At 34.4% G+C, this 16,698-nt stretch overlaps 1 protein-coding gene across 4 annotated transcripts; it reads right to left on the bottom strand.

Moving 5' to 3' along the window:
• Positions 1–748: 748 nt before the first annotated feature.
• Positions 749–8,907, bottom strand: LOC131927196 (kynurenine formamidase). 4 transcript variants are annotated; one of them, XM_059282928.1, is made up of 12 exons: positions 8,887–8,907; positions 6,828–6,951; positions 6,596–6,686; positions 6,144–6,251; positions 5,138–5,192; positions 4,186–4,271; positions 3,696–3,774; positions 3,492–3,595; positions 3,091–3,169; positions 2,728–2,863; positions 1,960–2,064; positions 749–1,723 (listed from the first exon to the last, which is right to left on the bottom strand). In XM_059282928.1, the coding sequence occupies exons 2-12, from the start codon at positions 6,846–6,848 to the stop codon at positions 1,697–1,699; spliced, it is 891 nt and encodes a 296-aa protein (XP_059138911.1). In that variant the 5' UTR covers positions 6,849–6,951; positions 8,887–8,907; the 3' UTR covers positions 749–1,696. The 4 variants fall into 4 exon arrangements, with proteins under 4 accessions (XP_059138911.1, XP_059138909.1, XP_059138908.1 ...); XM_059282926.1 differs by lacking the exon at positions 8,887–8,907 and adding an exon at positions 8,738–8,821; XM_059282925.1 differs by lacking the exon at positions 8,887–8,907 and adding an exon at positions 8,630–8,794.
• Between the last annotated feature and the right edge of the window lie 7,791 nt (positions 8,908–16,698).

The following is a 16,698-nucleotide window of genomic DNA, read 5'->3' as shown; positions in this document are numbered from 1 at the left end:
CTATACTACAATATCAATAACCTAATTTTTAAAAAAAAATAATTTTTGGGATATTTTAAGAATTTAAATTTTATTTATTGAAATCTTAATCCGCGTTAGGGCCTAGGACCGTTTTATCTGATTTTGATTTTGTATCACTTCTTTCGACCATAGTGCCAGTTAGCAGTTAAAGTTTGAGGACGATGAAACACTTAAATACCATTATTGTGGGGTGAGACGGTCTTCGTGATTATAGATACAAGATGGGGTAAAATTGCTTGACATCAATTGTGGTGATCCTCACTTCGAACAATGATTATTGAACTTTGAAATATAAATGTAGCACATAAGTTTTAGACTGACATTTAGATCTAATTATCTAGCAAACAGAAAACAAACCTTTAAAGGATTTTGCTTTTGATAATAGAGTTATTCAGCCTAATTTAGCTTGTGAAGTGAAACCCACTGTATGTGTGACTTAAAATGCTTTATAGACCACCTTTAAATTACTAAATGTAAGTGCAGACTAAAAATTAATTAACTAATTAATTAAAACTCATACAGGCACACAATTTTATAGCATAAAATGTTCCAGATATATATTTTTTCCCCACTTGATTTCATGTGTGTCTAAATAATGTATATAGTGTCAATGTCCTAAATATTTGGACCTACACATATAAACAAATTAAACAATCACCAATACAGCAAAATAAATGCAGTCACTTATATTAAAAGCTCTGAAAAATCTTTATTCTTCCACAGTAAAATATGACATAAGAAAATTACAAGCATGAAAGTGAAATATAAGTTCTATTGTGGAATATATAGACAGGATCACAATTTTTAAGTAAAAGCAACACCTGGTATAATTTAGTATACAAACAACCTCATCAGTATCTACATCATAATTTTCTAATTATAATCTCCATCTTAATGAAAATTAAGTCTTGATGAACACATAAATTTACCTGTGCTGTACTTTTAAAGCACTTAAAAATATAATTCTTTAAGGCAGTTACATAGATATGTAAACAGTATCTGTGTACACAAAATCAACCTGGAAGACCTTACCATTATTGCTGCATTAGAAAATGACACATGTTTATTCAACACAACCAGTAAAAACCTTGCTTGATCCAAGTAAATGCAGAGGGTATAAAATGAAGTAAGCCATATTCAAAAATCATATTCCCATCACCGTTTTTGCTATTTATCCAATATGTATAAAAATAAATAAATAATTTGCAGATACACTTACATAAACAGAATAAAATGTAATGTAAATACTAATTAACCTGTTTTTATTATGTAAATTTTATCAGATCCAAATAAAAAAACATACATTCATGTAATCTGAGAAGAAACAGGTAACATAAGGTGTATAAACTTCCCAAATTAAAAAGTCTAGCATCTATACTGTTTTAATTAATTATTCTAAGTAATCTAAGGCACTGTAATAACTGCATAGGTAACTGTGTCTGTATTGTATTTTACGTAACCCATAGACATCACAGCATTGGTTAAATTGTATATGAAAAAATTGCATATAAAACAAACATAAAATAAGACTGCTTATATAATGCTGCTGTATGGAAGTATATACTTGGAGACTCCTTCAATAAAGTGTTTATTGAGATTTCTTGAAGATAAGAGTCCTTGTGCAGAAATCACTGTTTATCATTTCACATTTAAAAAAACCCATAGCCATATGTTGTTAAAGACCCATGAGACGAATGCATTCCTGTAATATAAAGACATGGTTAGCTGGAAGTTTTATTCTTCTAATTGTATTATATCAATGAATTAATTATGTTGAGAAGTTAAGTGGTAACAATTATTACACTAAGTGTGATATAAAGATATGGTAAAATAGGAAGTTAAATTCTGGTGATTTTATTAATTACGTTAAGTATTTAAGTAGTAAAGATTGATTAGAATTCAAAATATAAGGCTTTCTATGGAATTGGCAGAACTTACTTTAGTAAGTAAATATCCAGGCTCATTTAGTTTGTCCACAACACTAAAGTGATCTGTGTCTGGTATGTCTAGATAACTTGTTTTCACTCCAAATTTTCTTAACATCTGCACATGTTAAAAAAATACAATGACTGTGTGTCAATAAAATTGGCTACAAAAATACCACTTTTTATAATGACTGCTGTTGAAGTATAGCAGCTTTTCAGACCTAATGATCCAATGTGCAGATAAATAGTTAATTTCTTCTGGTTTAATTTACAATATGTGTAAAAGAGTTGTGTAGATGACTAAATACACAATGGAACTTTCACTGATTTGAGATAGGCAATCTTTAGATTGAGAAGGTACAGAGACATCCAAGAGACCTGAGCCAAAGTAGACTGAGACTTTCTGGATTGTTTTTCCACTTAACCACACTGTTATGAGAAGTGTTTGGTGACCGCATGGTCAGTCGGTGGAGTGCATGCCTGCTAACCTAAATGTCTTGAGTTTGCATTGCTTCCTCGAGTTAAGTCTGTAGGACGCCCATGAGTTCAACAGCTCACGTTAGGTAGAATAAAGGCGGCAGGTCACTGTGCTGACCACACTTTCTCTTCATATATACCGAGGTCACACAAGCATGTGAACTCTACTTCATCTGCCCCATGAAACAAGGGGAAATTTTAATTACTTTACTGTACACTGTTTTTATTGGCAGTAAAGATGAAATAGCGGGGGCAGGGTGAATTGTGGATGCAACTCAAAAAATATTGTAGAGCCAGCATTTACCTTCTCCATCTCGCCACTCTGACGTCTAAACTCTGGCGGATCATATTCACCCACGGCTAACACAATGTGACGATGCTGAGATTGCTGAGCTATTTCCTTCACGAAATTTTGGGGACTTAAGCGCCAAGCATCTTCCCTGTTGGATATAACAGTATTTTACGGTTCAAAGTTTATTAAGTTGCAATTAAAAACCACAATTAATTCATAATTTTATAGACTCCCTGATAAGAGAATTTTAAAATTCATGTTTTATAAAAGTTTGTCTTGATTTTCATATGTATTGTTTTAATTTTATAAGTCTGAATTTATAATTGTGAAATATACCTCTAATAACAATTATTATTTTACCAAAACAATACTTACTCAGTCAACTTTAAGGCCACGTTATTGGAAGTTTTAGTTAATGGTCTAAGATCATACACCCCACTCACAAGCATAGCACCTGTGTGGTTTTTAAATTTTAAAATTAATAACATCGCTCATTTTTATATGGCGTTATATATTTTTATAATATAAAAGTATTTTTTAGGGTTTTCTTACTGTTTTTAAAGTATAACAGACGTTAAAGTATCATTAACAATACTAGTTGTACACATGTACATCAGGCAGGTCAATATAATGAAAAGCCAGATTTCTGAACCTGTCTACAGATTTGTTTCTATAGAAGCAATGTGATTCCCATTAAAGTGTTCTATAATATAACATCAGGAATTTTTTTATGATATAAATTCCATCATTTCTTCAATTCAAAACAAAATTCAAACCTTTAATCAATTCACAGTCAAATGGGTCGAAGTCTGAAAAACTTGACATCAGCATCATAGCAGCAAGGTGACCACCAGCAGAATGTCCAGATAAATATATCCCTCTGTTCATTTAAGTTCATTTTAAAGTTTTAATAGTTCATAATGGGGCAAAAATGAACTGTAATATATTTAAAATTTATCTTTTAAAATTATTTGACCTACTTGCTTTCTCTCTCTTTTGCTAAATCAATCACATAGTATATGGCTTTCTTTATTTGTTGTATGATAGTATCCAGTGTAACTGTTTTTAAGGGGAAATAAACAGTTTATTTGTTAAAAAGATGTTGACAAAATAATGTAAGATTTTGTAACATAATAATTTTTTTAAGTTTCTTAAACTTGAAGGGAAAAAATAGTTCTTCATTAAAAAAAAAACATGCATTTTTTTGTTCTGATGAAAAAAACAAAAATGCATTATTAAGATTAAGAAACAACTTAAGATTTTCATTCTGCGCTTAAAAATTGTATTTATCCCTGAGTCCACTCAGCTCTAATGGTTACCGGACTCGAGTTAACAACAGCAAAGATAGCTGGCATAGTGCTTCACATGCAGAGGTTACAGAAACAGATTAACTCTTCTTCATCCACTCTCAGGGCTACCTCATGAGCTTTACTTCTTAAAAATAAAAAAAAATAAAAAAGAATCTCATACCATCTGGTGTCAGATCATATCCAACCACAACCACTGTGGCCCCAGCATTGCACAATGGTACAGCCAAACAGCTAGAAACTTCCCGCCTGAAATGATACACAACCAGAAAAGATATAGTTTAGTTTAATAAAATAAACTACCTTCCCTTTTTAAACAAATTATTTGATTGGGGAGGTCACCGTGGTCAGGTCGGTAAAGCTCAAGGCTGCTAAATAGAAAGGTCTGAGTTCAAACCCCCATGCAGATTAGGCTGGATAGCTGGGGATAGACGCTGCTCTAAGAGAGACAACTACAAAATCAAACTCCTGTTTATGTGTAAAAATATTTTATCACACTTGCAGAGCTCATGATTGTTCATGTGAATGTTTGGAATTCACTCACAGGGCTTAAGTCCATAGATTAGATGTCCTGGCCTCTACTCAAATAGACTCTACCCAGTAGTATTGGATACATGGGGAAAGCAAAAAGGTCAGGACCGCACTGTCTTTTGTATAAGTGTCAAAAAACAGATGATGCTATTTCATCTTCCCTAACATGTATGAAAGGCTATTGTTTCCATTCATTCAATACAACAATAACTACATGCTTATCACTAATTTATAGGAATGCAACATTCATATGCACTTCAAGTATAAATTATTATGAAAAATTTTTTTTTTATCATACTAATCTAGCTTTAACATGCCAGATGTGACACAGCTGGTATGGTAGGAAGGCGTAGCATACACATGCAGCTTATTATTTCCTCTATATATAATTATGAATATATCGCAGCTTATTATAAACATAGGCCTGTAAATATATAGGCATAGACAAGTCAAGAGCATGTGCCAAATAGTGTTGCTATGCAAATGATGCTAATATTATAAAAAAAATATGCAATAATTTAGCTAACAAGATTCAAAATAAAAAATGTAAATGCTTAAAACAAGTGCAACAAAAATTAATTTACCCAAGCTCCTTGACCTGCCAGTAACCACCATGAAAATAAACCATTATTGGAGCACCTGAAACAAGTTACAAACTTAATTTACTTACTGATGGCATATGTTACATAAATTTACATTAAAAATGATCATGAGTTATATCCCTTGGGCTGGACTCCATCAACAGATGTTTTTTTTTTTCAATTAAGAAGTATTACTGCACTAACTTAGGACTTAAAGCTTACTAATGAGTAAATAAAATACTTAAAAAAAACTTTTTAAAAAACCACGTTTTTCTTGTGGACTAAAAAGTAGAAAATAACTATTTACATACATTTGATGACAAAAAACGTGGGTACGTTCACCATCAAATTTCCCGACCCATCTGCCCGACCCACGTTTTTTGTCATCAAATGTATGTAAATAGTTATTTTCTACTTTTTAGTCCACAAGAAAAACGTGGTTTTTTAAAAAGTTTTTTTTAAGTATTTTATTTTCTCCTTTTTAGTCCGTTGCTACACATGAAAAACGTGGTTTTTAAAAAAGTTTTTTATATAGTTTATTTTCTACTTTATCTAATGACTTGATTAAGTATGAATTGACTAAGTGTTTATAAATACACGGACTAAAAAAATCTTGAGCGACCAGGATTCGAACCTGGGTTGTCGCGGCCACAACGCGAAGTACTAACCACTATACGATCACGGCCAGCGAGCTCACATCGATTGGGGCCGAAGTAACTGTGTCAACAAGCCTCCAGTCTTGTCGGTATCTTTAGAAATCATGTCCTCAATTTTATGGTCCTTTGGGCGTAATTAAATTAAGCTAATTACGGTCTCTAATTGCTAGTTTTTATGATTGCATCTGAAATTGTTAGGCGAAAGTAACCTGCATGCCAAATTTCAGATCTATAGAGCAATCAGAAGTGGGCTAATTTTCGATGTCAATTTTAACAACAAACACATCCACGCGAAGCTGAGTTAATAAAAACGTGTTAAAAAAAACACTTTTGTTTTAATAATTATGTTTCACCTTTCTTTGAAGAATTTCTCTTGTCAAAAATATCCAACTTTTGTCTCTCAGAGTCTCCATAGCTGATCTCTGTTTCACAGTCTAATGTCCACAATGAATGTTTACTTCCTGAAAATAGAAAGATCTCTACATATTATTGTATATGCAATCAGGAAAGGGAAGACAATGGTTAAAGTATACATCTACTATTTAAAATTAATGTTTCTTTTATTTCATCTTAGGGGAGATGGGTGTGTTCCAGAAAAAAGCCTGAAAGAAAGACTGCCTGGCAAAGCCTTTATAAGGAACATTCAAAACTTTATCCTTCAATTATGTTTAAGTATGTAATACTACTGTTTTTAAACATTTATAATAAGATTATTATTTATAATAAGATTATTTACCAGCAGCATGTTATGCTTGTGTAAATACTTCATAACCAAAACTAGCTAGTTTTTAAAATATATTCAAACCTTGAGCCTGGGCATCAAGATGATCAGCTATAACTTCATTTGGACTCATTCTATGAGACCACTGGCTAGGTGAGTAGTGGTATTCTAGCTCCTGTTAATTAAATTAAGTAATATGTCAAAATTAGTATTAAATGTGTTCCCCTTTATGAATAGTTGGTAAAACAAAACAAAGAAAAAAAATAGGAAACTAAAGATTTTGTTTGCAAGTAAACTAGAGGTAGTATATTCTTACCTGGTCCGGTATTGATGTCATTTTATGTTAATAATTATGTAGAGAATGAACAGGTGTCACCCTAATGATAATTTATGTTAATGAGGCTATTGAACTTGATTTCTCTGAGTGTTGTCCCTTAGGTCTGTTTTAGGAAAGATAATCATTAACCATTGTATATGCAGACATTAATACTATTTATTATCTTTTTCAATACAGCACTTCAACTAGCAGAAGAAAAAAAGCTGAATATAATTTCATGTTTCTGTAAAGTTTTATTTTTTATGATAGGTTGCTTTTTTTTTATTTAAAACACTTTTTATAACAACTCCACTTATCACAAGAGGTTGAGTTGAAGTGAGAGGAAAATTTAAAAAACATATTGACAGATGAATAAGATTACAATTACTTTTAAGCAGTAGCTTTCCAGATTTTCTTTTATTCATTGCTTTTGGGCTTAGTAACATATTAATTATATAGGCTAGTATATAGGTCTAGTTTAGTGGTTCCTAGCCTTGGTTTGATCAAACAACAGGGGCTTGGTGAGTTTCAGGGGTTCAACGGAAGTCAAGACACACACTTGACTCACAATTTACATGATTTGTGATCAGATTTTGTCAGTATGGAGTATAGAATTAGCTGCTGCATCACAGCATGACATAGTAATTAAATAAAGTGCACCAGAGCGAGATAATGTATCATATCAGAACATTTTTATATTATGGAACTCTTGACGTCATGACACATATGCTATCATAAACCATATAGTTATAGTATAGGTCATGAATTATGTCACCAATGTAGATATTTAGTACTAAAAGACTAAAAGTTATTACTCACTAATGTAATTAAACATTATATAGGCCTAATATATAATAAATATATTATGTTTAATTATAATAATTATAATGTTAGGCCTATGCCTATAGGCTAAGTTATATTTTATAGGCCCCTGCCCTATAGTTATAGGCCTAGTAAAATATTAATATAAATAAAGAATAAAGTTAAAGCTAAAGTAAGTAGTACTCTAGTAGATCTAGTACTAACTAAAGTAGTAGGCCTTATTATTAGTAATAAATAATTAATTACTAGAGTTATAATAAATTTAAAATTAAATTAATAAATTAAGTTAGGCCCCTCTAGGCTAAGTACTATAGTAGTAATACATAGTAAATAATAAATATTCTAATAAAATAATTATAATTTATTGGTAATCTATCGTTTTGGGTACGTAAAATCGCCCGCGGCTACTAATGTACGAAAACGTTACCTCATTGTCAAGGCTGTAATAGAAGTATATTGTGATATGTTTGTGTCAAATATTATAGATAAATGAATAATAAACCTAAATCAATGGCTAAATATATCAATATAGGCCAGAAATTAACTTTAAACAGCAGTGTCTGCAAGCAAGATTTCCTATATAAACAGCAGCCATTTGTAAAATAGAGTGACTTCCGCCTGAATCTTGCGCTTTAAGTCTATAAAAATAAAACTTTAACAAGATGGCTGCTATAGTAAATGAGCATGGTTGCATCTGTTGGAAACATCGCTAGTCTTCATTTATTACTGAAAAGTTTTGATTCAATTGTTTAAAGTTTAAAAACAGGTACATAAATGAAACAAGGAAACATTTTTGTATTTTTAAAACATAAATCCTCCTCGAAATGTGAAATAATTATTAAAATGTAAGGAGTCACCTGTTTTTCACATTACTAGTCGCGGGCGATTTTACGTACCCAAAACGATAGATTACCGATTACCAATTTATTAATATGAGTAGGCCAATATAAAAAGTCTCTATTTTCAAAACTATTTTGTACTAGATCTAGATCTGTGTAAGTGCGTGTAGACTGTAGGCCAGACAGTGGTTTTCCGTGTTTCCAGTATCAATAATAATAATACAATATTGTAGTGTTTAGCGTGAATACTGGGCTTGGCTTATCACTTGTGTTGCCTACAAAAGTAGAATGATGCGGGGTGTGTTGTATACATAGTGTAGTATTCTGGCTTTCACTGTGGAAGAGCTCTTTATTACAACTACCATCTTCATCAATCGGTGTGTGAATCGATCATGTACCTGACAGATCTTATTTTTATTTTTTTTTACTCTTTCTCCATCTCTCTCTCGGCTCCTTCAGCTTGAAACTTTGTCACGCTGTACAATAAAAAATTGTCTCTTTAATGTACATGGCAAACAACAATATAATATTCTTAATTAATAATTTAAGTTAGAATTGTGGACTACAAAATTGTTTGTTACCAGTTGTTTCTTCCAGACTTTGGGGGGGGGGGGGGGGGGGCACTAGTAAAAGTATATATTTTCTATATAAATTTCATTTCGTTCGGGGGGGGGGGGCGGTAGAATTTTTTCAGGGGTTCCCCCCCCCCCCCCCCGAAGAGATGCCTGGAAGAAACTCTGTTCGGGGGGGGGGGCTGGAAGAAACTCTGTTACCACTAAGACTGTGACTAACACTACACACACTCGACATGTAGGGCTAAGCAATAGAGTAAAGGCCTGGATCTATACGTCTTGAAAAAAAAAAAACTCGCAGCAAGCCCTAGTATACATGTTCCGCGAGGAAAATGTTTTCAAATAGATCTAGGCCAAACATTAACTTGCTGCTGCAATTTGTTTTTATTAGACATGTATGGGTATGCATGTTGCATGTGTAAACGCAGTGTAAGAGGTAGCATGTAGGATTAATATAGGCCCACGCTTAATTTAGGACAAGATATTAGATAGGGCCTAATATAAAGAATAATACCCCCCACACACACACTACATACAAGCTGGTTGGTTCTCACAGTATTCTAATTCAAACTCGATGTTATTATTTATTTTAAAAACTTTCTTCTTAACAAGTGTTTTTGATTTTCTTATCAATCGTATTTTGGTCATTAAAACTAATTATTTGTGGAAGTATTGCCCCATTGAAAACATATGAGAGTCTATGGCTAATTTTTATCGTCTGCGTTATTCTTTTCACATTATGCTAAACATCTAGATCTAGTGATTTTTGGTGGTAACAAATCAAACATGTATTGAAAGTTTCAAGCTAGAGTTGTCGAACTTAGGAAGCTTATACTTGAAACACTTAGGCCTATCATCACATCTTGGGATATTGCACATAATTATATAGATCTAACACAAAGGGAATGATGTGGTACTGATTTTATTATACTGTGCTATGAGGAGCTAGTGTGGTGTTCAAAGGTCGAAGCAAATTTTTTTTTCTAGATTTTTGCTGTAACTCGGATTTTTTTTCTTGGTCAATGTCGCATTTCCCTAACTAAGACTCGAAGATGCTGTTTGTAGATGTATATTTTTTTTAAAATAAATATTTCATACGCAGTAACACCAGAGGCGTAGCGAGGGGGGGGGGGGGGGCGGGGTGCGGACCGCACCGGGTGACACCATTTAGGGGGTGACACCAAGGCAAAAATAGCCTCTGGGGGGTGACGCCATTAAGTGCCACACCGGGTGACACCCGACCTCGCTACGCCACTGAGTAACACTATAATTAGAACATTTATTTAGATCTATGTCTAAAACAAAACTTCTTAGGTTAATTGTTCATATTTGTTATTAACGATTCCGTAGAACAGTGATATAGCTGTAAAATTCGATTTTAAAATGTATCAAGATTAACAGAAGAAGCGGGGCCTAGGCCCAACCTTACGTGCGGGGCCTGCTTTATATATATATATATATATATATATATATATATATATATATATATATATATATATATATATATATATATATATATATATATAATATGCATGCACACATAATAACACATAAATGTTTTGGAGTTAATAAGATAATGCCAAACTTCTCACTTTAATAACAGATGTTTACCTCTCCCACGTTTTAAACCAAATGTTCTTAGTTGTTTTTTTTCTTGCTAAGATATTTAATCTTTTGACAGTTATGTAATTCGCAGAACCGGCGTGGGGGGGGGGGGGTGGCAAACGGGGCGATCGCCCCAGGCCCCGCGCTTGAAGGGGCCCCGCGCTTCAGCACTGTCATTGTTTTCTGACTTAGTTTGTAAACTTAATTAATTGCTGCTGAATTCAATTGGGGAAAACTAAATGGTCGAATGCCGACGTTGTTGATTGTTATAACTGAGACCACGGTTGATGTTAGTGAGTTATCACCCACCTGAACTGGGAAAAGCCGTAATTCGATACAAAAACAGTGTCGCACCTCGCTGGGAATTAAATTTGGAAAACACGTAAACAGTGGTGCAGCGAGGTCGGGTCTCACCAGGTGCGGCACCAGAGGCGTAGCGACCCTTCCCGGGGACAGACTTTCAATTTTCGACTTGCACTCCCTCCCCCCCCCCCCCCAAAAAAAAACTTTCGATTTGCACCCCTCCCCCTCAAACTTTCGATGTGCACCCCCCCTCAAACGTTCGATTTACACCCCCCCCCCCTCAAATTTTCTCTATATATTTTGCTATTTTTTGCCTTGGTGTCACCCCCCTAAATGGTGTCACCCGGTGCGGTCCGCACCCCCCCTCGCTACGCCTCTGTAAAGAGATACCCTATTGTAATTGGACTGATCGCCCCGTTTGCCACCCCCTAGCGCCGGATCTAAGATTAAATTTTCTTTCAAACCCGATGACTTAGGCCTATATTTAATTATAGATGTTCTGTGCTGTTCTAGATAATTCTATATTTCTAAGTGTAAATTATTTATTCCTTCCCTTGACCTACGTATTGTAAAATGTGTTGCCGTTCCCACTCCGCCCCTACTCCTCCATTAGTTCATTACATCCCAACGTATCATATACCTATTTTTTTATTTTGCCTAAATGGGACACCGCCGCAGACGTACCTTGAGATTATCAGCGCGAGACGGCCAACTAGACCTATGTGTCACCAAGCAAGGGGCGAGAAGTAGTGAAAATGGGCGTGGCTTGAAGTAATGTAAAGCAGGGGGATTTCAACACCGAATTGAGATTTTCAATTGAGATTGACTGTTATTATGTTCGAGTCATCCTGAGCAAATATAGTAACATGACGTCAGGTCTGCGTGCTTACAACTCCGCGGCCTATTTATCTAACTTAGACATGACTATGTGTAATCAGTTTTGATTACTTAGTCATCGTAAAATGGTGTAGATCTAGGTCTGTGTGTTGAAACGATTTTTTTTCTCTCAGATAAACGTATAAACATTTGTTTATTTGTTTTCTCTAAAATTGTGTTTCATATTTTGTTTAAAAATGGGTTTGATGTAGTATGCACGTACCAATAGATTTGGTTTAGTTTGCTGAAAGTGTGAAAGAGTTTTTTTTTTTTTAAAATAAATAAAATGTGTTAACTTATTCACTTAGGTTTTAAAAAATAAGCTATCAATGATTTGTTTAAACATATTAGATTTATTAACCGCGGTAGCTTTATAAACAGTATCCTTTCATATTCCACTATACTGCTATTGTATTACTTATTATATATACACAATAAGCACATAACATAATTGAAAAAGAGGGTTTTGTTTAATCTATGTAAGAGCAGTGGCGGAACTAGAAAAAAAGGGCCACCCCGCAACAAAAATTTTTGGGCCCCCATATATAGGCCTATATATATATATATATATATATATATATATATATATATATATATATATATATATATATATACATATATATACATATATATATATATATATATATATACATATATATATATATATATATATATATATATACATATATATACATATATATATATATATATATATATATATATATATATATATATATATATATATATATATATATATATATATATATATATATATATATATATATATATATATATATATATATATCTGGCCTGTTTGGGTTTTGATTTTTAAAAAAATTCTATTAAAACAAAATACAACTTCATGTCATGTGTGTAAGTGCTTCAGTGTGTTTTGTGAAAATCAGCTTTACTTTATCTGTGCTAGGCTACAAGACCTCTTAACCACTAGTCAGCCAAAAGAATATAAAACATGAAAGCTTTGTAGAAGAAATGGTGTCTGGCGTTATGATTATTTTTATGTTTTTTGGTATGTATTTTATTAATTTTAAATACATTTTTTTATACAATGTCATTTTTTAGTAAGTATTTAATAAAAATAATAATTAAGAGAAGTAATTGCTTTTTAATTTGTTTAGTACAAATCTATTAAAAGGAGCTTATGAGCACCCCTATTTGACTATTTAAAAAGGGAGATAAGTCATGTAAGTGGTTTGAACGTTTGCTTATCTTTGCTAAGTTAAATTGTAAGAGAAAGAGGACTCGGCTTTCACAGTGGTTTAAAAACCAAAGGAAAAAGAATATACAAGCGCGTGGGGGTGATGTCTACAGAATAAAGATAATCCAACCGCAGCTACGGTAATCATTTTGCAAAACAACAATCAAGTCAAAAATGCAAGAAAGTTAATTTTTTTTTTAACTTTAAAAAAAATTATTATGGTCGGCTGTGGGCCCCTAAATGGCGTGGGCCCCCCCGCATTGCGGGGTCTGGCGGCACTGTAGTTCCGCCCCTGTGTAAGAGGTGGTAATTTGATGACACATGGAGTAACTTGTTTCACTTCAATCGAGTCCATGGATCGAATTTCTATAAATATAAAAGTTATAGCATGTTTCAGAACGTGGGAAAATGTATTGTTCGTTGGTTGGGTAAGGTCTGTAGTTGATGTTTCTTGCTCCAATGGAGGGGGTGAGCGGGGTAAATCGGCTGTATAACACAAAGTCGTCATGTCATTTCTCGCTAGTATCCAAGACACATGGGGCAGATGAAGTAGAGTTCTTCTGTTTCTTCGACATTGGTATATAAAGAAATATTGAGGTAGATAGTATGCATCCGCTTTAGTTTTCCCCAACATGAGCCAGGTACTCTCAGAGCTGAGTGGACTCCTACGGACTCAAATCCGGGGTTCGAACTCGAGACTTTTGTGGGTTGCGGTGGTGCGCTCTACCATCAGTGCATACTGTCAGCGCAGAAATATAATACGAAAAAGCAAAACAGGCAATCTGAGAAGACTTCATTTTTTAGGGCAAGGTAGATAAAAATAGGAACTTGAAGATTTACCGGACAATAAAGGAATTCCGCCCATCACTTATTATTGGATTCTGGTTAAACTGTAACGAGGACTGTATTCACGAAGGCCTGCAGTACACCCCCACCCCCTTTCTTGCATTGAAATTTACGGGAGTATGTGATGAGAAAGCTTTACATTTTCAACTATCTAATGGATATAGTGGTCTTCTTAGGTCATCAAACACACACACACACTCATTTTATTTCGTACAGCATAATACTGGGTACCCATTTTGCTGAGACAGCTCGTTACGTTGTAGCCTCCAGTGCAGAGCTCTAAGTGAACTCGGAAGCGTCAAGATGGCTATTTGTTTTTAGGCAATTTATCTGAAACTCCCGTCACTTGGTACATTCGCTCGAAAACTGTTATCTGTTTTCTTAATTATTATCCTTGTTCAAATTGTTATCTTCGCTACAACAAATAACAAGGGAAATATTAAAGCACACACCCGCACCCATACACCCACACACGCAAAACAGGAAAGAATACATTGTGTGTGAAGGGATCATCTATAAATGACGTCATTTTAACGACGATTTAAACTCCTACCGCATCGTGACACATCGTCAAAAAAAGTCAGACTTTAATAGCGTTACAGTCACAGTTTCTCCTCTCCTCTTTATCACAAATGTCCGAACCTCCCCCTACCCTCACTCCCAAAGTGTAATGTCATTCATGGACGATGCTCCCCACAGTAAACTGTTGAAAATAATCCTCTTCATGCAGGTTTATGAAATCGTGTGACGAAGATTGTAGGGTTACAATCATATAAAAACAAAATAAAAACGAATAAAACGCCTGATTCACAATGGATAATGTACCAGGAGGTACAAAGCGGATACGTCTAACTGATTTACTGAACAGGAAGTTAGCCTACACTCCATCAACACCACACACTTACATCCCACACCAACAAAACAAATAACCTACACTACATCAACATCACACTTACAACCCACACCAACACAACAAATAACCTACACCACATCAACTCCACACACTTACATCCCACACCAATACAACAAATAGCCTACACTACATCAACACCACACTTACATCACATCACCAACACAACAAATAACCTACAACACATCAACATCACACTTACATCCCACACCAACACAACAAATAACATTCACTGCATCAACATCACACTTACAACCCACACCAACACAACAAATAACCTACACTACATCAACACCACACACTTACATCCCATCACCAACACAACAAATAACCTACACTACATCAACACCACACACTTACATCCCACACCAACACAACAAATAACCTACACCACCTCAACTCCAAACACTTACATCCCACACCAACACAACAAATAACCTACACTACATCAACACCACACACTTACATCACATCACTAACACAACAAATAACCTACACTACATCAACATCACACACATCCCACACCAACACAACAAATAACCTACACTACATCAACACCACACACTTACAACCCACACCAACACAACAAATAACCTACACTACATCAACACCACACACTTACATCACATCACCAACACAACAAATAACCTACACTACATCAACATCACACACATACCACACCAACACAACAAATAACCTACTCTACATCAACATCACACACATCCCACACCAACACAACAAATAACCTACACCACATCAACACCACACACTAGCACCCCACACCAACACAACAAATAACCTACACCACATCAACACCACACACTTACATCCCACACCAACACAACAAATAACCTACACTACATCAACACCACACACTTACATCCCACACCAACACAACAAATAATCTACACTACATCAACACCACACACTTACAACCCACACCAACACAACAAATAACCTACACTACATCAACATCAAACACATCCCACACCAACACAACAAATAACCTACACTACATCAACACCACACAATAACATCCTACACCAACAGAACAAATAACCTACACTACATCAACACCACACACTAACATCCCACACCAACACAACAAATAACCTGCACTATATCAAGATCACACACTAACATCCTACACCAATACAACAAATAACCTACACTACATCAATACCACACACTAACATCCTACACCAACAGAACAAATAACCTACACTACATCAACATCACACTTACATCCCACACCAACACAACAAATAACCTACACTACATCAACACCACACAATAACATCCTACACCAACAGAACAAATAACCTACACTACATCAACACCACACACTAACATCCTACACCAACACAACAAATAACCTACACTATATCAACATCACACACTAACATCCTACACCAACACAACAAATAACCTACACTACATCAACACCACACACTAACATCCCACTTCAACACAATTTAAAACAAACATAAAACTTTTATCCTGCATGTAGAACGTGAAACTAAAACAACATTGCAGCGTGTAAATAAAGCACTAGATTTACACCTACACCGGGGTCATCTATAAAATAAGTAACGTCAAGATATTTGACGTTTTTTACCTCCCCTCCCTGCCGATCGTCACTAATCTTCGTTAAAAACCAGGACCAAACACCTAAAATGACGTCACTCCTCAGCCCATCGCAACTCTTTAAAATATAATTTATTTAAAAAAAACAGCAATTTTTTCTCTAAAATACTTACTGAGCATGGATAGCGTTGAATATAGGTCTCGATTGGTTTTCATATGTAGTTTTTTATTTCGGTTTCTAACAATATTGCAAAGCGTGTCGTAACACTTCCTGAAATCCCCCTCCATCGCCTCC

This window comes from Physella acuta, unplaced genomic scaffold, assembly GCF_028476545.2.
Source record: "Physella acuta isolate Inbredline_101_S28 unplaced genomic scaffold, ASM2847654v3 ptg001380l, whole genome shotgun sequence".
Lineage (NCBI taxonomy): Eukaryota > Metazoa > Mollusca > Gastropoda > Physidae > Physella > Physella acuta.
The sequence above is the reverse complement of the archived record's forward strand: the minus strand, read 5'-3'. Positions and strand labels throughout refer to the sequence as shown.